Consider the following 23,389-nt stretch of genomic DNA (forward strand, 5'->3'; position numbering starts at 1 on the left):
AACTTCATGTGAAGGGAGAGTGCTTTTTCTGTGTGGCTAAGGATTTACACATGTGTTTCTTACTCTTAGCTCTTAGAGGACAGTACTGAACTTCAAAAGGGGAGATGGGTGCTGAGTTCAACAGTGTACTGTCAGCTTATTCTAATTGTGAGCACATGAAAATATGAACAGATTATCAAATCTCATGAAAAACAAAATGTAGAAATGGGACATACTTGAGCAGAGCTCAGGTGATACTTTGACATCCTCTGAGGCAGCTGCCTCCTGCCCCACCCAACCCCTCCAAAGAAAAAAAGCACTTAATGGAAAGGGGCCTGTTTGGGGTAGAGTTAATACTTGGGATGCTTTCCTAGGTATTGAGTTCTGAAGAGACTTTAATGCCTCATCTTGACAGAATTCTGGGGAAGCACACATTGGAAGCCAAAATCACTTAGCAAGTCACTATTTAATTCCCAGGTGACATTTGTGCCTCCGTAATTTCTATAGAAGAGGAGTTTAGAGGTGGCTATCAGTTAGGAAGGTGAGGGATGAGGCCACCTCTATAAGATTTGTTCAGACAGCACTTTACATAAGATTAAGAAACTGTTAATTGTTCCTGTAAAATTAACAGGGGCTGGGATACGCTGCTTTGAGGACAGTGGTTATCTGGAAATCAGAAAATCCCTATGACAGTTCCACTCTCCCTCCTTTGTAGCTCTGTGTGTCTCCCAACCTTTCAAAATGTTTTGCTTAACCGGATTTATATCTTCAGTCAAAACTTCTCCCCTTAACTCTGGATTTGTATATTCTGATCACTCAAATTCTTTACTTATGTGTCAGTTAGGCATCTCAAACTTAATGTAGCCAAAACCAAAATTCTGATCTTTGCCTTCCTCTCCTTCCATCTCCCAATCTTCTACACTTCTTTCTTAAATGTCAGTTTCATCTTTCTGTTGCTCAAGTCAAAAGCTTGAGTTTTCCTTGACTATTTTTTTCCCCTCAGACCCCATATCCAATCTTCAGTGAATCTTCTACCTTTAAAACATCCCAGGAATCCAACCACTTCCACCACTCTGCTGCTACCACCCAGGTCCAAGCCACTATGATCTCTAGCCTGAATTATCACTATAGATGCCCAGCTACTTTCCTCGCTCTCACCTTTGCCCTCTATTCACCCTGTAGTCTCTTTTTGGCTCAGCAGCCAGGGTGATGCTTTTGAAATGTGAATCTGGTCATGTTCAAAACCATCCAGTGGTTTTCTGTGTCATTTAAGATGAGAGCCAAGGTCCTTACAATGGCCAGTAAGGCCCTACACAATCTGACCCTGCTGCCACTCTGACCTCATCTCCTATTTCTCTCCCTCATGTTCATTCTGGGGCAGCCATACTGGCCCCATTGCTCTTCTTCACAATCATCAGTCTCTTACCTGTCTCAGGCCTTTGCCTTTACTATACCCTCTGCCTGGAATTCTTTACATAGTTATCCCCTTGACCTGCTCCCTAACCTCCGTTGGGTCTCTGCTCAAATGTCAATCTTATCAATGAGGCTTATTTAAAATAACATACCACCCCCAGTGGTTCTACTATCCCCTACCCTGCTTTACAGACTCCATCAACCCCCACTACAGCCACATTAGAGGTAAACTCCGTGGCGCAAGGACCTATTTTCTGTTTTGTTCATGGCTATAACCCTGGAGACTATAATATTTCCTGGCATATAGTAGGTACTCAGTAAATATTTGTTGAATAAATGAATGAATCCTACTTGAAATTCCAGCCATCTCGTTGCTTAGATTAATGGGAGCCCTATTTTTTGTTCTTTGGATTGTTGTTTGTCTATTTTGTTTGTAAAGTGCCAAGTGCTGAGGAAACTGAGAAAAATGACCATCATTTATATCTTAGTGTGACTTCATTGATCTTATCCATTTGTAATATAGAGCTGAGATTAGCCTCATTGAAAAAATGGTTTTTGACAGATTGCAGTCTTGGTTCTTGATTTTTTTTACTTTAACCTATCTCTGGTACTACTCTAGTCATTATTTTGTTTCTTTTCTTCCTTTTGTTGCCACAGAACTTCAAGAAGTAAGTTCAGTGTACCAGAGTCTATTCTTTTTTCTCTACCATTCATTCTTTAAGTTCACACCCCAACCTAAATCTAGAGTCTAATCTCATTTTTTGATTAACCATAATAAGTTTACTTCTTCTTTCTCCTTTTTCTCCTCAATTTCTCACCAACATCTACTGTAATTGACCAGCACCTCCTTGAAACTGTCTTCTTTTGGGTCCCTTAATTCTACATTTCTGGTTCTCCTCCTTATTCTCTGTCCCCCCCTTTTTTTCCTTCTTCCTGACCTTTATATGTGGACACTTCTTAAGGTTTTGTCCTACCATTTTGTCCTTCAAAACTCTCAAGAAGTTTCACAGCATCAACTTTCTCAGCACTATATAGATGACTCCCAAGCCTCTCTTTTCCATCTCTCTAAGACTCCAGCTCCTCATCTTTAATTGCCTGCTAGACAAGACTCCTTAAAATTCTGTTCCTATGAGATGCCAAGACAACCTGACTATAGGATATAAAGGCATTGGCACCCTCTGGTGGAGAGAGTAGAAGTCATCTTTAAGTATCTGCTTGCTTGGATGGAACCTGACAGGAGATGTTACAAGGAAGATTACATTTGTTGAGCATCTACTGAATGCTCTATATTCAAATATATGTCATTTAAAAATAAACTTCAGGGTATATTTCTTGAACTAGCAATAATAATTATTATACATATCTTTCACTGGGAACTTTCAGTTTCTTACTAGACCATTTTTATGCAACAAACAGGATTTGGGCTGTGTGAACTCCTAAGCATGATTTTAAGGCAGGAAATTGTTCTCTGATAGATGCTGTGAAGGATATAATGAGATACAGTACCAGCCTTAAGGAACTTGACAGTTTAACCGGGTAAACATGCCATTCACTCTGGAGAAGTGACTAAATCAAGAGGTAATCCCAAGGTAAGACAATGTCACAGGCGCTCAGATGCCAACAAATGGTGTAAACCCTGAGTTTAAAGAAGGCTGAGGTCACTGTAGGTGGATTGGTGGGTTCACTGAGGAATGACTTCATGGAGGAGGCGGGACTTAAACTTATCCTTCACAAAGTATTTCCCAAACTTCTAGCTCTCTAGTTCTCAATTTTTGCCATATTAACAAACTGTCTATATTGTTATTTTTCTGCATTTTTCTTTATACTGACACTTTTTTGGTAAATACCATTTTCCTTGTCTTAAACCATCAAATCCATAAAATCACAGGTTTGATGTGCTTTTGTGTTTGATGTATGTTTTTCTATTACATATGAAACAAACAGAGATAATCCTCATCATATGGAGACAATTAGGTCTAGAAAAAGGCCACTTAAAGGGGATTAATCTACCTAAAAAGAATATCATTCATATGAAATTTTGATGCAAAAGTCTGATTAGGGTTTTAGTTTATAAATAAAACTAAAAATTATGAAAATGAGTGTATTTCATTTTATACTTAAATTATAAGCTGTTATTGCAGCTATGAACAATTTGAATGAACTAAATGATATTTAATTGAATATTGAGTATTTTTCTGATAAAATAATTTAACTTTTGTGGCACAGTCATAAGTATTAAAAAACATCAAAGTAGACCTCATATGATCTTTTAATAAAATTATTTTTTGAGCAACCTGTTTTATTATCACTCTTGTGAGGTTTCTCTTGTTCAGTTAACTGATAAAATTCTTCTAGATCCTTACTTATTAGTGGATTTGCATGTGATTTAAGCAGTTATCAAACATTATTTTCACTGATCTCATGAAACCCTGTGTCTTTTTCTCACATTTGCAACTTGGCTTTCCAACAGATTTGTACTGAGTTTGCTTTATATTGGAGAAACTGAAAACATCATTGCTTTGATTAGTGAGGATATTGCCAAGTGGAAGGAATGTTTAAGTCAGTTCTCAGCTCAACAGTGAATATTTTAGTGTTAGGATTACTTTTATTTTCCTATGCATCCTTTAACTCTAGGACAGCCTTCTCAAACTTTATATCAGAGAAACACTTGAAATATTCTCAAGTCTCAGGGAACTTCTGGATAAAAATTATATATAAAGCTCATGGTATGCCAGTGTAATCATTTAGTTGTAGCTATTATAATCCAATAATAATTGCCAATGCTCTTTTAAATAGAGTGATATTTTCCTGAGAATCTGTTTAGTTTGGCTGACATTTTAGCCTATTCTTTTGTAGGTTCCCCCAAAAAGGTCAGTGGTATGGATAGAATAAACTTCAATTTTTCTTTTTAAAATGTTCTACTTGATTTTTTGGTGCCTTACGCAAGTAAGGCTAAAACATTATCACAAATTTCTATCATATAAATGCTGTTGAGGTATGGTACATGATATATGGTAAGCTGTAAGCTTAGTTTTTTTTCCTTCCTATTTAAAACCGAAAATGACCTTTTAGACAACCTTTCTAGAAAAGAAAAAGTAATTAACTTTCATTCTTGAAATTAATCCCTTTTTTCCTTTTTATGAATTTGAAAAATTATAAGGCAAACATAGTATGTTTTTGTTAAGTAACTGGTTTAAGCCAAAACGGGATATAATTTTTCTAAAGATAGGCTTGTTAGGTTATTTAAATAAGGTTTATGAATTTATGTTAATGTGGTTTTCAATATGAAAATAAATTTACAGTATTGAATAGTAAAGTTACTAAAACTATATGTCAAAGCAATATGAATAAAATTATAGCCTAAGAAAACATCTTCTATGAGACTTTGGAAGAAACCATTTTCTTACTGAGTGGCATGGTCAGATTATGTAGATAATTATAAGATCAGTATACACATGTGTTGGTTTCATGATCATTTTAATAGGCCTAAAAATGCATTTTAATTTTAATTGCTATTTTGGAAATAAAAATAAATAATTAAGTTTATTTCCTTTTCTTTTAATAATTAAGTTTATTTCTTTAATGTGGAACTATGCTGTTTGTTGTTGCTTAGTTACTTGATTCTGGGTTTAATGTGAGATAAGTTCCCATGGATTTTATTTTCAACTAAAATGAGACAACTTCCATCCTTTTTCTTGATACTTCTTAAAAAAACACTTTCTTGTACATGTATGGAGATAAAAATGGCAGCAACCCTGTATCCCACTTCAAAAACTGATAATGGATTCAACCAAATGATCATGGTCCTGCTTTGTAGGACTAAAAGACCTATAACTGCTGCTATGAGACACCTTGGTCACTCTGTGTCATCTTTTGCAGAACCCCCTAATGATATTTATAGAGCCCCACATGGTGTTCCACAGAATCCCATTTGAGAAACCTTGCTCTAGGGACTTGGATAATGAGTACTAAGATAATGTGAACTCCTGTACATAATTATTAACCTAAAAATTTTTTTCAATCTGTATACCACTTAAAATCATGTCATCCATATTTTGTGAAACACTGTATAAAAGGACAAGTAAAATCTGGATATGTTTAAAAGAGAAAGAAAAGGCGTGACGAATGAGAATAATCAGAACAAAGGCCAGTGGGGCAGGGGATTCTATAATAAATAGAACTGGATAACACCTGCAAAGAATTCTTTGACAGTAATAGAGTGACCTGAAGTTGGGGAAAAATTATAGTTGAGTTGTAGGGGCCTTGAACTAAAGAAAACAAAGGTCTTGCAAATCCACTAAGGTTTTGAGGAATAAGTGAAACTAATGAAATTGATTGGGAAAAGATGAATCTGGCAATCTGGGAAGAATCTAGAGGCAGACAGCCAAGTACATTCTTGTAATAATTCATGCAAATGGAAATGAGAGCCAGAACCAGAATGGTGGCAATAGGAGTGAAGGAATGGGATGGATATGGGACATATGGTAAATAGCATTCATGGTATCTGGGATCAACCTAACAATGAACATATTTCTATTAGTAGTTGTGGTATGTCCATTCTCAGAAATATTAGAAATGTGAAATTGAGTGAGATTTGTTTTGGAAGTGCTGCTAGGTTGAGCTATTTTCTGACTCCCCAGCCAGTCATTGTTTCCTGGCCTTGTCTCCTGACACTATTCCTATCATTTCATAAAGGAGTACAGATCCAGCAGTGCCAGATTTTCTGATTTTTTGAGAAAAACTATAAATCTAGCTAGTTTGTGATATCTTCCCATTTCTAAATGTTAGCAATTCAATTTTTTGTTAACAGATAAAATATACTATAGACTAGATTTGGTTGTCAGTTTGCAAACTTTATCTGGAGTTGTGTGTGCTGCTTTTGAAAATCACCTTGAAATGTACCCTGAACCAAAAGGTAATAGTCCCTTTTGGAAGCCTCTGTGTAATTCCTATTAGCAGGAAGCTCATAGAAAGGCTTTTTGTAGTAGCTAATATTTTCCTTTTGTTGGGATGTTGATTTGAAAGTTACAAGCCTTTCTCTGCTTCTTCCCAGCCAGGTCTCTAGACAAACTTTATAACTTTGCTGATTGCTCTGGACTCCACCTGATATTTGCTCTAAATGCACTGCGTCGTAATCCCAATAACTCCTGGAACAGTTCTAGTGCCCTGAGTCTGTTGAAGTACAGCGCCAGTAAAAAGTACAACATTTCTTGGGAGCTGGGTAATGGTAAGTAAGGATGTTGTTTCCTCTGAATTGACAAGATAAAGGGTAAAAAATAAGGTGGCTCAGACCATCTCTAGTACAGTGGCCCAGAAAACACTTGGGTTGTTTGACCACTGAGTTGACCTTCCAAATAGTAAAAGACCAAACAGTTGGAGAGTAGATTTAGTGAAGCCCACCATTTGCATCTATAGTTATCCCTAGTTACCTTATCCCAAATAGAGGGGAAATGCCAAATGTGACTTATGATTAACAAATTGATATTAAACCAGATACAACCTATCTGCTCAGCCTAAGCTGAAATTTACAATCTTCCATAGAACACTGGTCCTACAAGATGACCCTTATAATAATTCAAAAGAGTTTGGTCAAGTATATTTGGGAACTGGTCTACAGTATATGTACTTCTTGAAGGTTCACAATGCACATTAGCATGTAAAAGGCTTGAGAAGTCCTGTTGCAATAAAATCTGTATAACATTTTTTTAACCCAGCATTTCTTAAATCATTTAACCAGGGTTGGTCTCAGGGGCATGCAACCTGTGCAGTCACATAGGAGCTCATGCTTAGAAGAGACCCATGCTTGGTTTAATGCTCTGCTATCGCCATCTTAATTTTTAAATAAAGGGATCCATGTTTTCATTTTGCATGGGGCCCTGCAAATTATGTAGCCAGTCCTGTTTAATCATTGCACTGTGTGTGTGTGGGTGTGTGTGTGTGGGAGTGTGTGTGTGGGAGAGAGAGAGAGAGAGAGACCTATTATCATCTCATGGAACAATGTTCCATGGAACACACAATGTTCCTAAATCACACTATTTTTCCTAGTGATATACATGTATGTATGATACATATGATATTCTGTAGATTCCATGAGTCTCTAATATTATTGAGTCAACTACTATGGGTTATAGTTAAAATTATGGATAGTATAAATTTGAAAATATTCTGATTCCTAATAAAAAGACATTTTGCTAAACCTTAGAACAAAAAAACCAAGAATTCTCTTACAATTACTGTTACAAATTGATAATAATATTTTTGTCCATGGCCACGTATATCTGTAGCTAACCCATGTTTGTTTGGAGCACCGTGTATGTGCGGGGGGGGGGCAGTGTACACATACACAAGCACATGTGTGTATTTATGCACTCCACTCTAGAATTTGAAGTTCTCATAAGGTAGCAAGTGATGAGGATCTTATAAGAACAAGTGTCTTTTTTCCTATCACTTGCCATTAACTGGAATGTAGCTCTGTCTTCCTTCCCTGGAGTGGGGGAAATTGGGGGAGAGTTAGCTACCAAATGGAGACTTGAGCTGAACTGAAGATAATTTGGTTACAGGGGGCATAACTAGGGTAGCCTGAGATTTTTCATCTTCCCAACCAGTCTAGGTATCATACATTCTAGGACAAGAGCAAGAGTGATGTGATCAGCTTAGAACGAGGCAAAATTATTACATAGTAGACAAAGCCATTTACTGATCCCTCCCCGTCGTATCTTCTATTTCATGCTCCTTGGCATTCTTTGGTATTTTATGTTGTCTACTCATGACTACCCCACCTAGCCTTACCCTGCTCCAGTGTCAGACTCCACCCAGCTTAGCTCTTTTCTCCAAACACAGCAAAATATAATTCAAACGATGCTTTCCCCAAACAGGGCATTATACCTGTCATGAGGGACCAATTAGGTGTAATGTTTAAAACGGGTGAGTGTAAAACAGTAAGGAGTGGTAGGGCCTCTGATGAGCTAGAGAATACATGCTGTGCCTAAAGCGTTTGTTTTCTTTCTAAAATATTTCTAAATAAAATTGGTTTGTAAAAGAATCTCAGCTGGTTGTAGATAAGCCCAAAGCAATTAAAACTTACTTACAAATGACTGATGGGAATAATTCCTTCAGGGTTTGTGGCATCTCTGAATTTGGGAGCTTATTAAATTAAATAAATCTTTAATTGGTATAACTGACGTGATTTGGTGGAGGTGGGGAGAGTATAGGCATCTTTCTGTATATATGTCTGTTCCAGATAACTGAGAGTCTGCCCCTTTCCATCCTTCCCCCAAATTATGCTAAACAGTTTAGAGACGGAGCTAATTACATTTTTAAAATGTTTTTTGGTCACCTTAGCCACACAACACTTGATTCCCATCATCATCAATCCATCTTCAAGGATTAACAAAAACAAAGAATCATTTTTGAGGAGGAGAAAAGGCACAGTCATAGATAAGAAAATAGATAGGGATATAGATAGCAATAGATAGAAAAATAACCAAATTCATGAATTTAAAAATTCAATAAGGTAGAAATTATCTGCTAATGTTCCTGTGAGCATTTCTATCAAGGTAGATATAGATGGTTTTTGAGTCTCTAGTCAAGAAGACTAGAGTTGGTCTGTTTCCTCACCCCCTTGCTTTTATTTTAAAAATTGCATTTCTATTTTTTGATATGACAAATAAGTAGTTTGCCCAAATAAACACACCTTTTAGGGTTTGAAGATTTATTTTGCTGATTCTTCTAATTCATTTTACAACTACTGATAGTTTTTCTTGTGCTAGCATCATATCCCTTAAGATATCCATTGTATTCTGTTCACAATGATTCTGTGTTGTATATTTAGGCCCTTGCCCCTCAAAAACTATCTGATCATCCTCCTGGCTTGGACTTGTCTCTCCAATCTTTTATCCATTTTCTTTTTGGTAACCATATCTTTTTGGACAGACATAATAGTTTAACTATCATATCCACATTTAGGGAGGGACAATAGAACTGGTCAGTTCTCTCATCCTCCCATATACCCACATCCTGTTAACAAGTACTTTATCTCTAGAGCAAATCTGGCATTGGAAAAACTAAAGTAGATATTTCTTTGGTTGTTTCTCCTGGAGTATCTAAACTTAAAGTGACTAAACTTTTTTAAAGTTTAAAGTATCTAAACTTTTTTCTCCTTTAAAATCAGTGAATAGTGTGGGCTACAGACCATGAAAGCAAAATATACCCAGTATCAAGAGGTGAAGATTAAGAAAGTTTAGGGTGTCAAAGTCAAAGAATGACTTTCTTGATACAAGATTTTTAACAACTATGTTTTGTAGATATAAATGTTTCCTTAAATGTCATAAATTGTAAACTCTATATTTGATTAATGCTAGGTGATGATTGTAATTATTTGCATTTCTATTAATCATTGGTGAATCTAAAGTAAGGAAGAGCAGGGGGGAATTTTGAAGCCGAGACTCAAGTCTTGGAAGTGTAGAATAAGAAATTTAATCCAGTTCTGCTCCGGAGAGATGGTGTTTGTTCTATAGAGGGCTATCCTTAACAAAAATTTTCTGAAGATAATGCAGCATCTCTAATTGAACACTACATTATGAATTGCTTCCCAAATTAGGTGTGTTCCCCAAATTGATCTGCCCACTTCTGAGAACAAATAAAAGCCACTGTTATTAATTACTGAATCAGTGTCATATATTTATACCTATGCCTGACCTATACATTCACCAATTATTCTTGTTTGATTTTAGATATATGAATCAGTTCCCTGGAACCTGATGTCTGCTGAGCAATTTCATAAAATCAAAATTATGACCTTATAAAACTTAGCCCCTTAGAGATGATGATTCTGGCAGCCCAGCTTTATTAATTCATTCATTAACTCAATATTTATTAAGCTTTTAGTCTGTGTTTGTGTGGATAAATGTATGATGTATTTATGTATAGCCATTTATACAGTTTTATTATGTATATCTGTGTGTATATAACAGGTATAGTCTTGTGAAGGCCAAACACAGGGTTGAGCCACCGTGTTCAGACACACTTCCAACTGTTTATGAGGCTAGATCATAGCCCATAGCTTTAGAGAACTGTATTTTTGTTGGAGAGAGTTTGGTGCTTAGGGAAGGAGAAGAGGGGGAAAGAGGAAGAGAAGAGAAGATGAGAAAACATATATAGTTTCTTTACCTGCTTACTTTTCTCCTTTCCCTCTCCGTGCCTGCTTCTCACCTTCATCACATTTATCTTCTCTATTCTTTCTCCACGTACTCCCATCTACATAATACTCTCATGCTATTTAGTAAGTTTATAGACTTGTACAACCATCTCCACAGTCCAATTTTAGAACATTTCCATAACTCCAAAAAGATCCCTCATGCCAGTTTTCAGTCAGTCTCTGTAACCATTACCAGTCCCAGGAGACACTAATCTGCTTTTTGTCTTTATAGATTTGTCTTTTGTGGACATTTCATATAACTGGAATCATATGATATGTAGTCTTTTGCATCTGACTTCCTTCACTTAGCATGTTTTTGAGGTGTATCCATTTTGTAGCATGTAAAAGTAGTTCATTCCTTTTAATTGCTGAATAGTATTCCAATGTATGAATCTATATATTCATATATATGTGTGTATATATCTCTATATATATCTACATAGAGATATATCTATATCTATATCTATATCTATCTATATATATACATATATATCTCGTATTTTGCTTTTCTATTCACCAGATGACAGACATTTGGATTGTTTCTACTTTTTGACTGTGATAAGTAATGCTGCTGTAAATATTCATATACAAGTCTGTGTGTGGATATATACTTTCATTTCTCTTAGGAAGATACCTGGGAGAGGAGTGGAGTCGCTAGTTTCTATGGTAAATTTAAGTTTATTTTTAAACAAACTACCGCACTACTTTTCAAAGTAGCTGTACCATTTTACATTTTCCCCAGCAATGAATGAGGATTACAGTTTTTCTACATCTTTGGAAACACTTGTTAATGTCTATTTTTTTGATTATAGCCATTTTAGTGGTTTTGAAGTAGTATATTAATATGGCTTTAATTAGCACTTCCCTAATGACAAGTGATATTGAGCATCTTTTCATGTGCTTATCAGCCATTCTTACATCTTCTTTGGTGAAATGTCTACTCAAATCTTTTGTCTTTTTAATTGGGTTATCATATTATTCAGTTGTAAGAGGTTTAAATATATTCTGGATACAAGATCTTTATCAAACATATGACTTGCAAATATTTTCTCCCAGTCTATAGCTTATTTTATCATTTTCTTTATGGCATCTTTTGAAGTTCAGATGTTTTGAATTTTGATAAAGTTCAACTTGTCAATTTTTTATTCTACTCCTTGTGCTTTTGGTACCATATCTTTGCCTAACCCAGGATCACAAAGTTTTTTTCCTGTTTTTTCTTTTAAAAGTTTTGTAGTTTTTGCTCTTACATTTGGGCATAAGATCCATTAGGAGGTAATTTTTGAGTATGGTGAGAAGTAAGAATCTAAATTCATCTTTTTGCATATGGCTACCAAATTGTCCCAGCATTGTTTGTTTAAAAGATTATCCTTTCCTTACTGAATTCTCTTGACACTTTTGTCAAAAATCAGTTGACCACAAATGGGTTTATTTCTGGACTCAAGTCTCTTCCACTGATCTGTATGTCTGTTCTTGGACTACTATACTGGGACTACATTGTCTTTTATTTTTGATATATGTATTTATTGCAAAATGATCACCATGATAAGTTCAGTTAATATCCATCACCTCACATAGTTACAAATACTTTTATCTTGTGATGAGAACTTTTAAGATCTACTCTGTTAGCAACTTTCAAATGTACAATACAGTATCGTTAACTATAATCACCATGATGTACATTACCTCCCGTGACATTTATTTTATAAGGTAAGTTTGTACCTTTTGATCATCCTCACCCATTTTGCCACCCTCACACCTGCCTCTGGTAACCACCTATCTATTCTCTATGGTTTTTTTTTACATTGTCTTGATTACAAGTTTTTTTTTTTTTTTTTTTTTTTTTAATTTTATTTATTTATTTATTTACTTATTTATTTATGTATGTATTTATTTATGGCTGTGTTGGGTCTTCGTTTCTGTGCGAGGGCTTTCTCTAGTTGCGGCATGCGGGGGCCACTCTTCATCGCAGTGCGCGGGCCTCTCACTGTCGCGGCCTCTCTTGCTGCGGAGCACAGGCTCCAGACGCGCAGGCTCAGCAATTGTGGCTCACGGGCCTAGTCGCTCCGCGGCATGTGGGATCTTCCCAGACCAGGGCTCAAACCCGTGTCCCCTGCATTGGCAGGCAGATTCTCAACCACTGCGCCACCAGGGAAGCCCGATTACAAGTTTTATAATGAGTTTTGCAATTGGGAAGTGTAAGTCCTCCAACTCCATTCTTCCTTTTCAAAATTGTTTTGGCTCTCCTAGGTGTTTGCATTCCATGTAAATTTTAGGGTCAGTTTGTTAAATTTCCTCAATAAAGCCTGCTGGAATTTTAACAGAGAACATTGAATCTGTAGATCAGTTAGGGAAAATTGCCATCCCAATAATATTGACTGTTCCTATCCATGAGCATATATTACGTCCCATTTATTTAATTTTTAATTTCTCTCAGCAATGTTCTGTAGTCTTCATTGTACAAGTTTAGCACTTCTTTTATTAACTTTATTCTAAGTATTTTATTCTTTTCGATGCAATTGTGAATGGAATTATTTTAATTTCATTTTTGTATTGTACCTTGCTAGTATTTAGAACTGATTTTATATATTGATCTTTTATCTTGCTGAACTTGATTTTTAGATCTTGTTTATTTTCCCATACCTGTGTGAATTCTTTAGGATTTTCCGTATACAGGATATGTTGTCTAAGAATAAAGACAGTTTTACTTCTTCCTTTCTAATTTAGATGGCTAAATTATTTTCCTTGCCTGATTGCACTGACTAGAACCTTTAATACAAATGTTGAATATAAATGGTGAGAGCACACATCCTTGCCTTGTTCCCAGTCTTAGGGGGGAAAAATTCAGTATTTCAATTAAGTATAATATTTTGCCATTAAGCATTCAGTATTTCACTGGTAAGTATATAGATTTTTCTTAGATACCGTTTATCAGATTGAGGAATTTCCCTTCTATTCATAGTTAGTTGAGAGTATTTATCAGGAATGGGAGTTGGATTTTGTCAAATGGTTTTTTGTTTTGTTTTGGTTTGATTTTTTTGCATCTGTTGCGATGATAATGTGGTTTTGGTCTTTTATTCTATTAATACGGTGTTTTACATTAGTTGGGTTTTGGTATTAAATCAACCTTGCATTCCTGGTGTAAATCCCAATTGGTCATGATATTATAATACTTTTTATATATTGCTGGTTTCAGTTAGTAAATGTTTTGTTGGGTATTTTTGAATCTATATTTATGAGAAATATTCATCTGTAGTTCTCTTGTGATGTCTTTGTCTGACTTTGGTATCAGGGGAATATTGACCTCATAAAATAAGTTGGGAATTGTTCCCTCTTCCTCAATTTTCTGGAAGAGTTTATGAAGAATTGTGCATTATTTCTTCCTTAAAAACTTGGTAGAATTCACCAATTAATCCATCTGAGTCTGGGCTTCCTTTGTGGAAATAATTATAATGGCTAATTAAATGTTTTTTGTTGTTATAGGCCTATTCAGATTTTTTTTTTGAGTTGGTTTTAGTAATTTGTGTCTTTCTTGAAAATTTTTTCATTTCATATACGTTGTGTAACTTATTGGCATAAAGTTGTTCATTGGCATAAAGTTGTAGTCCCTTATCCTTTTAATTACTGTGAGATCCTTAATGATGTTTCTTTTCATTCCTAACTTTGGTCATCTGTGTCTTCTCTCTCTTTTTTTTTTTTTCTTATTTGGTCAGTCTAGCCAAAGGTTATATCAATTTTGTTGATCTTTTCAAAGAACCAACCTTAATTAGTTTTTCTCCATTTTTTATATCATTGGTTTCTTCTCTAATTATTATTATTTCATTTTTTCTTCTTGCTTTGGGTTTAGCTCCCTCTTCTTTTTCTCCTTTCTTAAGATAGAAGCTTAGATTATTGATTTGAGATCTTCTTTTCTAATATAGGAGTCTAAGGCTGTAAATTTCCCTGTAAGCATTGGGGTTTTTTTCCTAAACAACAAAAAAAAGCTAGAAGTCTAACATATAGTTATCAGCAGATCTTTTTTTTTTTCCTGAGGTCTCTCTTCTTGGCTTCTTGGCTCACTGTGTCCTCACATGGCCTTCCCTCTGTGTGTGCATGCCTAGGTCTCTTTGTGCTCAAATTAACTTTTTTAAAGACTTTTTTAAAGAGCGGTTTTAGGTTCACAGCAAAATTGAGAAGGTATAGAGATTTCTCATATATCCCCTGCCACATGTGCACAGCCTCCCCCACTATCAACACCCCTCATAGAGTGGTACATTTGTTACAACTGATGAACCTACATTATACATCATAATCACCCAGAATTTATGGTTCACATTATGGTTCACTTTTGGTGAGCACATACTATGGGTTTGGACAAATGTATAATGACAGGTATCCATCATTATAGTATCACGTAGAGTATTTACTGCCCTAAAAATCCTCTGTGCTCCACCTATTCATTCCTCCCTCGTCTCCCTAACCCTTGGCAACCACTGATCTTTTTACAATCTCCACAGTTTTTTCCTTTTCCAGAATATCATATAGTTGGAATCACAATAGCCTTTTAAGATTGACTTCTTTCACTTAGTGAAAGACATTTAAGTTTCCTCCATGTCTTTTCATAGCTTGATGGCTCATCTCTTTTTAGTGCTGAAAATTATTCCATTGTGTGGATGTACTAGAGTTTGTTTATCCATTCACTTACTGAAGAATATCTTGCTTGCTTCCAAGTTTTAGGACTTGTGAATACAGATGACATAAATCCATGTGCAGACAAAGTGAGGACATAAGTTTTCATCTCCTTTGGGTAAAAACAAGGAGCATGATTGCTAGATTGTATGGTAAGAGTATGTTTTGTTTTGTAAGAAACCACCAAACTTCCAAGGTAACCATATCATTTTGCATTCCCATCAGCAATAAATGAGAGTTATGTTCCTTCACATTCTAGCTTGTATTTGGTGTTGTTAGTGTTACAAATTTTAGCCATTCTAATAAGTATAGAGTGGTATTTCGTTGTTGTTTTAATTTGCATTTCCCTGATGACATATAAAGTAGAGCATCTTTTCATATACTTGTTTGTCATCTGTATATCTTCTTTGGTGAGGTATCTGTTAAGTTCTTTAGCCCATTTTTTAATCAGGTTGTTTGTTTTCTTATTAAGTTTTAAGTTCTTTGTATATTTTGGATAGCAGTCCTTTATTAGATATATATTTTGCAAGTATTTTCTCCCAGTCTATAACTTGTCTTCTATTCTCTTGACATTGTCTTTTGCAAAGCAGAAGTTTTTAATTTTAATGAAATCCAGTTTCTTAATTATTTCTCTCATGGATTGTGACTTTAGTGTCATCCCATACATTTTTATATATTATAGTTTCATTTTCATTTCATTGAAAATATTTTCTAATTCCCCTTGTGATTTATTCTTTGATTCATGGATTATTTGTTTGATTTCCAAATACTTATAGATTTCTCAAATTACTTTCTGTTGTTGAATTCCCATTTAATTTTGTTGTGGTCAGGGCACATACATTATATGAGTTAATCCTTTTCAATATACAAGACTTGTTTTATAGCCTAGCATAGATGGTCTATCCTGAAGCATATTCTATATGCATTAAAAAAGAATGTGTTGGGTGCAGTGTTCTATAGGTAATTCAATCAGGTCAAGTTAGCTGATGATGTTACTCAAGTTTTCTATATCCTTACTGATTTTCTTTCTAGTCATTCTATTCATTATTGAGAATGTGGTATTGAAGTCTCTTTCTGTTATTGTTGAATTTTCTATTTTTATTTTCAGTTTTGTTTCATTTATTTTGGTGTTCTGTTGTTGGTAGGTATATGTTTGTAATTGTTATATCTTCCTGATAAATTGGCCCTTTTATCATTATAAAATGACCCACATTGTCTCTAGTAACATTTTTGTCTTAAAGTCTATTTTGCCTGTATTAGTATAGTCATCCCAGCTCCCTTTTGTTTACCATTTGCATGGCATATCTTTTTTAATCCTTTTAACTTTCACCCTTCTGTGTCTTTGACTTTAAAATGTGTCTCTCTAGTTGGATCTTATTTTTTTATTTAGCCTGATAATTTCTGCTTTTAATTGGAGTTTTTAATCCATTTACATTTAATGTAATTGTTGATATGGTTGAACTTACATCTGCCATCTTGCAATTTTCTATATATTTCATTTTTTTTTATTCCTCTGTTTCTCCTTTACTGCCTTTTCATTCAAAAGGGATATTGTCTAAGGTACCATTTTAATTTCTTTTTGTTTTGTTTTAGTTATTTTCTTAGTAGTTTCTTATTATAATACATCTTAACTCATTACAATCTACTTTAGGGTAACACTAACTTAATTCCAGTTAACTGTAGAAACTGCTCCAATAAGACTCCATTTCCCCCTCCTTTGTGCTATTATTATTCTAAGTATTACATCTTTATATGTTATAAGCCCAACAATACAGTTTCATAGTTTTGTTTTATGCAACTGTCATTTAAATTAGTTAAGAGCTGAGTAATGAATATTTTCAACTGTCTTTTATATTGATCTGTGTAACTATCTTTACTGGTGTTCTTTATTTCTTTGTGCGCTTTTGAATCACCATCTGCTGACATTTCCTTTCACCCTAAAAGACGTTCTTTCTTATTTCTTGTAAGGCAGATTTTCTCACAACGAATTCTGTCCTTTGTTCTTCTGGGAAGGTCTAAATTTTGCTTTCAGTTTTGAAGGATAGATTGCTGCATGTAGAATTCTTGGTTGACATTTTTTTCAGCATTTTGAATATGTCCTCCCACTGTCTTCTTCTGGCCCCCATTATTTCTGGTAAAAATTCAGCTACTAATTTCATTGTGTTCTTCTGTATGTGAAGAATCATTTCAGTTCCAAAGTTTCCAATTGATAATTTTTTATAATTTCTATCTCTTTATTTATATTTGATTAGTCAGTAAAATCATACTTTCCCTTAATGTTTTATTCTTCCCTTTAGTTCTTTAAACATATTTATACTAGCAGTTTTGAAGTCCTTGTCTGCTAAGTCAAACATTTGGGTCCCCTAAGAGAAAGTTTCTTTCTTTCTTTCTTTTTTTCTTGTTTATGGGTCACACTTTCCTGTTTATTTGCATGTTGTAATTTTGTTGTTGTTGAAAACTATACATTTTAGATAATATGTTGGAGCAAATCTGAATTCCAAATCCTCCATTCCAGAGGTTATTTTTGTTTTTTCTTTTCTGTTCATTTGTTTGTTTAGTCACTTCCTGGACTAGTTCCATAGAGTCTGTCTCCCTTGCGTCATGTAGCTGCTAGTATCTCTTAAGTTTTTTATTTTTAAATTTTTTTTTTTATTTTTAAGGCCAGCTTCCTAGGGGTTGGCCCTGAGTCAGCATAGCTTAATAGTGAGATGATGATTGATCAGAGGTTGTGTTTACCTTGAGCTAATAAGGCTTTCACCCTTTGCCAGTAGATCTGTGTGTGAGTTTGGGAACACTTTCAAAATTTAGGCAGTTTACAAGTCTGATTGGTTTTTACTTTTTGACATGCCTTCTCATGTCTCCTTTATGAGTGTACTAGGTTTCACATTCATCTGGGAATGCATGGATAGCTAGTGCCCTCTCCAGTCCCTCCTGAGCATGCACAGCCTTCCAGACTACAGGGGGTATTTGTGGGCTTATCAAAATCCTCAATGGCTTTCTTATTCCCCAAATCTCCCTGTTACATTTCTTGCAACTCTGCTGGTCTATTTCTTGCCCCTACCAGTGTCAAAACCTGAAGCTAGCCAAAATGTTGGCCTTGCCTGGGGTATGTGCTTCATTACGAATCAAGTTAGCCCCCTCCAGCAGTGGAGCTGCTGGTTTTTAGGACTTTACTTGTCTATTTAGAACTACCAAGTTAATAGAAACTGGGGGAGGGGATTTTGCTCTAAGTTATTTCACTCAGCCACTTTGCTATTATTGAACATTAAGGTTTTTCTAACTTTTTGATACAAGGACCATCTTTATGAAGCTTTCCTTTCTTACCATTTGTATTAGTTTCCTAAGCCTATCGTGACAAGCTCAGTGGTATAAAACAACAAATATTTTTCAATCACAGTTCAGGAAGTCTGAAATCAAAGCATTGCCAGGTTTAATTCCTTCTGGAATCTCTAAGAGAGAATCTATTCCATGCCTCTCTCTAGCTTCTAATAGCTGCCAACAAGCCTTGGCATTGCAGTATCCCTTCAATCTTTGCCTCCATCGATACATGGCCTTCCTCCCTGTGTGTCTGTGTACCTGAATCTCCCTCTCCTTTCTCTATAAAGACACCAGTCATTGGATTTAGAACACATCCTGATTCCATATGACCTCATCATAAATAATTACTTAAGTAATTACTTCTTCAAAGATCCTATTTCCAAATAAGGTCACATTCTAAAGTTTTGGGTTGACATGAATTTTGAGGGACACTCTTCAACTCAGTACACCATTTATTATAAAGTATCATTTGAAAATCAGTATGGTTCTCTGTTGTGGATTAGGTGATCTTTTGCGAAGATTAGTTTGAAAATAAATAGAATGGTAAAATGGCACTTTTTAGTTGGGATAGTTTCTCAAGTTAAGCTAGCTTGCACCCTCTTTTTGGTTATTTTGTTTACATTGTTAAGAAAAAGGCAGAGAGATCTGTGGACAGGAAAGGGTTGGCAGAACCTCACTCTTCTCAACTCTGACTTGCATGTCTGCTTTTAATCTAGAGCCAAATAACTATCGAACCATGCATGGCCGGGCAGTAAATGGCAGCCAGTTGGGAAAGGATTACATCCAGCTGAAGAGCCTGTTACAACCCATCCGGATTTACTCCAGAGCCAGCTTGTATGGCCCTAATATTGGGCGGCCCAGGAAGAACGTCATCACCCTCCTAGATGGGTAGGTCAGATTATTTAGCAGTTTTTAAAACATTGTTCATTAAATGTAATGAATTAATGTATTTGTATTTTTCCTGGTTATTTCTGGTCTTAAGAAGGGCAGAGAGACTTTTTCATAGTGACATCTCCCACCATAAATCAGGGATTCTCTACCAAACAGTGGAAGAACTTATCTCTCCAGGCCTTCCACAGTCAGCAGAAGAGGGTGGGATTGGGAAGGATATCACAACATCCAGAACAGGTTGGAAAGGATGTGTTGTTTTAAAAAGCACATTTAATATTACAGCATTGCATAACATCACTTAATATTTTTTAAAAGGCAAAATATTATCTACTGTATTCTTGGGACCTCTTACAGGAGGTAAAACTTGACAAAATCCTGGACAGTGGATCTGGGTTAAAAAGTTGAGAAACACTACAAATGCTTGTACATTAAAGCACAGCTTAACAGATAGATTTATTAGGTATTCTAGAGAACTGCTATCATGTGATTTATTTAATTTTTACTGAATCTAACAATCATTTTTTAAGCAGTGGTTATGGATGCAGCACTATGTTAAATGCTCTCTTCCCCAGTCCTGCTGGTGGGCCAGGCCCAGATTAAATAAGTGGAACATACATGCATGTTGGGTCCAGTTATGCAGGGTTGGAGTGGATGTCTGAGGGAATAGCATGAGGAAGACTGAAGATATATGTTGAATCAAAGACTCAAAGAGGATATGTAACTACAACAGAGAGGGTAGGAACAAGGAAGTTGGGAGAGGCAGGAGTTCATGTGGCATACAGAGTATGCACCAAGGCACACCTTTTGTGCAGCATCCTGTCATATTCTGGGACAGGTATGGTTATTCCTACAAATTCAAAGACAAGTAAGATGTTTTCCAGTGAAGTGTACAGCCCAAGTGAGGTTAGATAAATGCTGTACAGGTATAGACAGATACGTTCCAGTAGAAAGAAACTTCTGGCCAACCTCCTGAATGGCCCTTGTGGCTTGATGGCTCTTATGACTCTCTCTCTTCCCTTTTGTGGTAGCTTAGTCTTAATCTAAGCTAATTAACATAGCAGACATTATTGAAGGCTTGGGAAGCTGGAATGATTTACACTGTAACAACATTAACAGCCTGAAGTTTAGTTTTAGGCATTTTCGTCTTCAGAAAGAATCCCCAAGCCCTTATTTTAATTCCTATCCTTTCCCCATCCTTCTTTTTTCTCTCCTTCTCTCTCAGTAAGAACTTCCATTTTTTCTTGCAGAACAATTTTCTGACCTTGACTCCTACCTACAAATGCAGCACTGGGCTTCCCTTTGCATACTTTTGCTGAACTTTGAAATTACTCTGTGTGTGTGTGTGTGTGTGTGTGTGTGTGTGTGTATGGGATGGTGATGGAGAGGTTGGTTTTATTTTACATGTTTTAATTAGGGGATAAGAATCACATGTGTAGAACATTTTCATAGTTCATAATACACAGTCAAGCAAAGCCAGTAACTATCACTTAAGTCCACATAGTTATTCTTTTAGATTATACCTTTTCTTTAATGATTTGATTAATATATTTTCATGGGACTGACAGTCTTCTCAGTAGCATGACCCTGTATCAATCATTCATTCATTCTGCAAATACTTGTTGAATAATTGCTATGTTCCAGGTACTATGTTAGGAACTGAGAATGTAAAAATAAACAAAAATAGATACTTTCTCTGCCCTCATGGAGTATATAATATGGTAGGGGAGACATAGACAATAATCAACTTATCTTAAGACTAAAACAGTACCAAGGAGAGGTACATGGTACTATGAATGACTGTAAGTGCTGGGATTTGACTAAGTTAGGTGGTTGGAAGGGTTCCCTAAAGGAGTCACACTTAAGAGGAACAAGCACATGAAAAGATGCTCAACATTCCTAATCATCAGAGAAATGCAAGTCAAAACCACAATGAGATATCACCTCACACCTGTCAGAATGGCTATCATCAAAAAGACCACAAATAATTAATGTTGGTGAGGATGTAGAGAAAAGGGAACCCTAGTAGACTGTTGGTGGGAATGTAAATTGGTGCAGCCACTTTGGAAAACAGTATGGAGGTTCCTCAAAAAGCTAAAAATAGAGCTACCATATGATCCAGCAATCCCACTTGTGGGTATATATCTGAAGAAAATGAAAATACTAATTCAAAAAGATACATGCACTCCAATATTCATAGCAACATTATTTACAATAGCCAAGATGTGGAAGAAACCTAAGTGTCCATCAACAGATGAATGGATAAAAATGTGGAATGGAATATTACTCATCCATAAAAAAGAATGAATTTTGCCATTCACAACAACACGGATAGACCCGAGGGGTATTATGATTAGTGAAATAAGCCAAACAGAGAGAGACAAATACAGTACGTTATTACTTATATGTGGAAACTAAAAAATAAAAAAAGAATGAATATAAAAAAACAGAGTCACAGGTACAGAGAACAAACTAGTTGTTACCAGTCAGGGAGAAAGAAGGGGGAAGGGGCAAGATAAGGGTAGGAGATTAGGAGGTACAAACAAACTACTATGTATAAAATAAAAAAGCTACAAGGATATATTATACAGCATGAGAAATATAGTCAATATTTTACAATAACTTTTTAAAAAACTTTTTCAGTTTTGACAGTCTAGGGTTGTATTTTTTAAAATTAATTAATGTATTTATTATTTATTTTTGGCTGTGTTGGGTCTTCGTTGCTGCACGCGGGCTTTCTCTAGTTGCAGCGAGCGGGGGCTAATCTTCGTTGCGGTGCTCTGGCTTCTCATTGTGGTGGCTTCTCTTGTTGCAGAGCATGGGCTCTAGGTGCCCGGGCTTCAGTAGTTGTGGCACGCGGGCTCAGAAGTTGTGGCTCGTGAGCTCTTGAGCGCAGGTTCAGTAGTTGTGGCCCACGGGCTCAGTTGCTCCGCAGCATGTGGGATCTTCCCAGCCCAGGGCTTGAACCTGTGTCCCATGCATTGGCAGGTAGATTGTTAACCACTGCACCACCAGGGAAGTCCTACAGTAACTTTAAATGAAGTATAATCTATAAAAGTATTGAATCACTATGCTGTACACCAGCAATAATGTAATATTCTAAATCAACTATACTTCAATTTTTAAAAATTCATTAAAAATAAGTAAAGTGTAATCTGAAGAATGAGTAAGGTGTTAACTAGACAAAATGAGAAGTAAACAGTATCAGTGTTCTTGGAAGAAAGATAAGCATGTGCAAAGGCCCTAAGGATGAAAAAAGGGCCAGATTGGCTAAAGAAAGGTATAGCTAGAGAAGTAATTAGGAGTCATATTATATAGGGACTTACAGGCATAGTGAAGGGCTTAGAATTTCTTCTAAGTGCAGTGAGACAAATATTGAATGTTTTTAAGCTGGGGAGAGAAATAATTTGATTTATTATACAAAAAGAATGCTGTGTCTCCTCTATGGAAAATGGATTGGAGAGGAGGCAGGGAAATCGGTGAGAAGGCTGTTGTAGGAGTGCACATAATGACGGGAACCTGAATTGGGTTGTGGCAGTGGAATATATTGTTGGAGGTAGAAACCACAGGACTTGGATATATTGGATAAGTGTATGGTGATGCGACACAGGGATGTGTAAGTAACTGGGTGGATGTTATTATCATTTACGAAGATGGGAAGATTGGGGGAATAACTGGTTCTGGGGGAAAAAAATCATGACTTTAGGTTTCATGTTATGTTTATTGTGCTTCAATCTAAATGGAGATGTCAACTATATCCTTGAATATGAGTCAAGGGATCAAGGTCTCTGCTAGAGATATTGATTTTGGTGGTCATTAGCATGCAAATGGGATTTAAGGCCATCCATGGGAATATAAGAGATCTGTTAGAATATGGAAAGAAAAGAGACAGAGGCTTAGGAGAGTGCCCAGAGGAACTATCACATTTAG

General features: G+C 35.7%; 1 protein-coding gene across 3 annotated transcripts in view; it reads left to right on the top strand.

Annotated features, from left to right (window-relative positions):
- HPSE2 (heparanase 2 (inactive)) overlaps window positions 1-23,389 on the top strand; it is a 617,346-nt gene that overhangs the window by 345,219 nt on the left and 248,738 nt on the right. For 2 of the 3 annotated variants that reach the window (XM_007187388.3, XM_007187389.3), the window contains one exon: window positions 19,288-19,459. In XM_007187388.3, coding sequence (XP_007187450.1) covers window positions 19,288-19,459 — 172 coding nt within the window. Of the gene's footprint in view, window positions 1-6,445; window positions 6,620-19,287; window positions 19,460-23,389 lie in introns of all 3 variants that reach the window. The other variant, XM_007187387.3, reaches the window with a different exon arrangement.

Source organism: Balaenoptera acutorostrata, chromosome 16 (assembly GCF_949987535.1).
Source record: "Balaenoptera acutorostrata chromosome 16, mBalAcu1.1, whole genome shotgun sequence".
NCBI lineage: Eukaryota > Metazoa > Chordata > Mammalia > Artiodactyla > Balaenopteridae > Balaenoptera > Balaenoptera acutorostrata.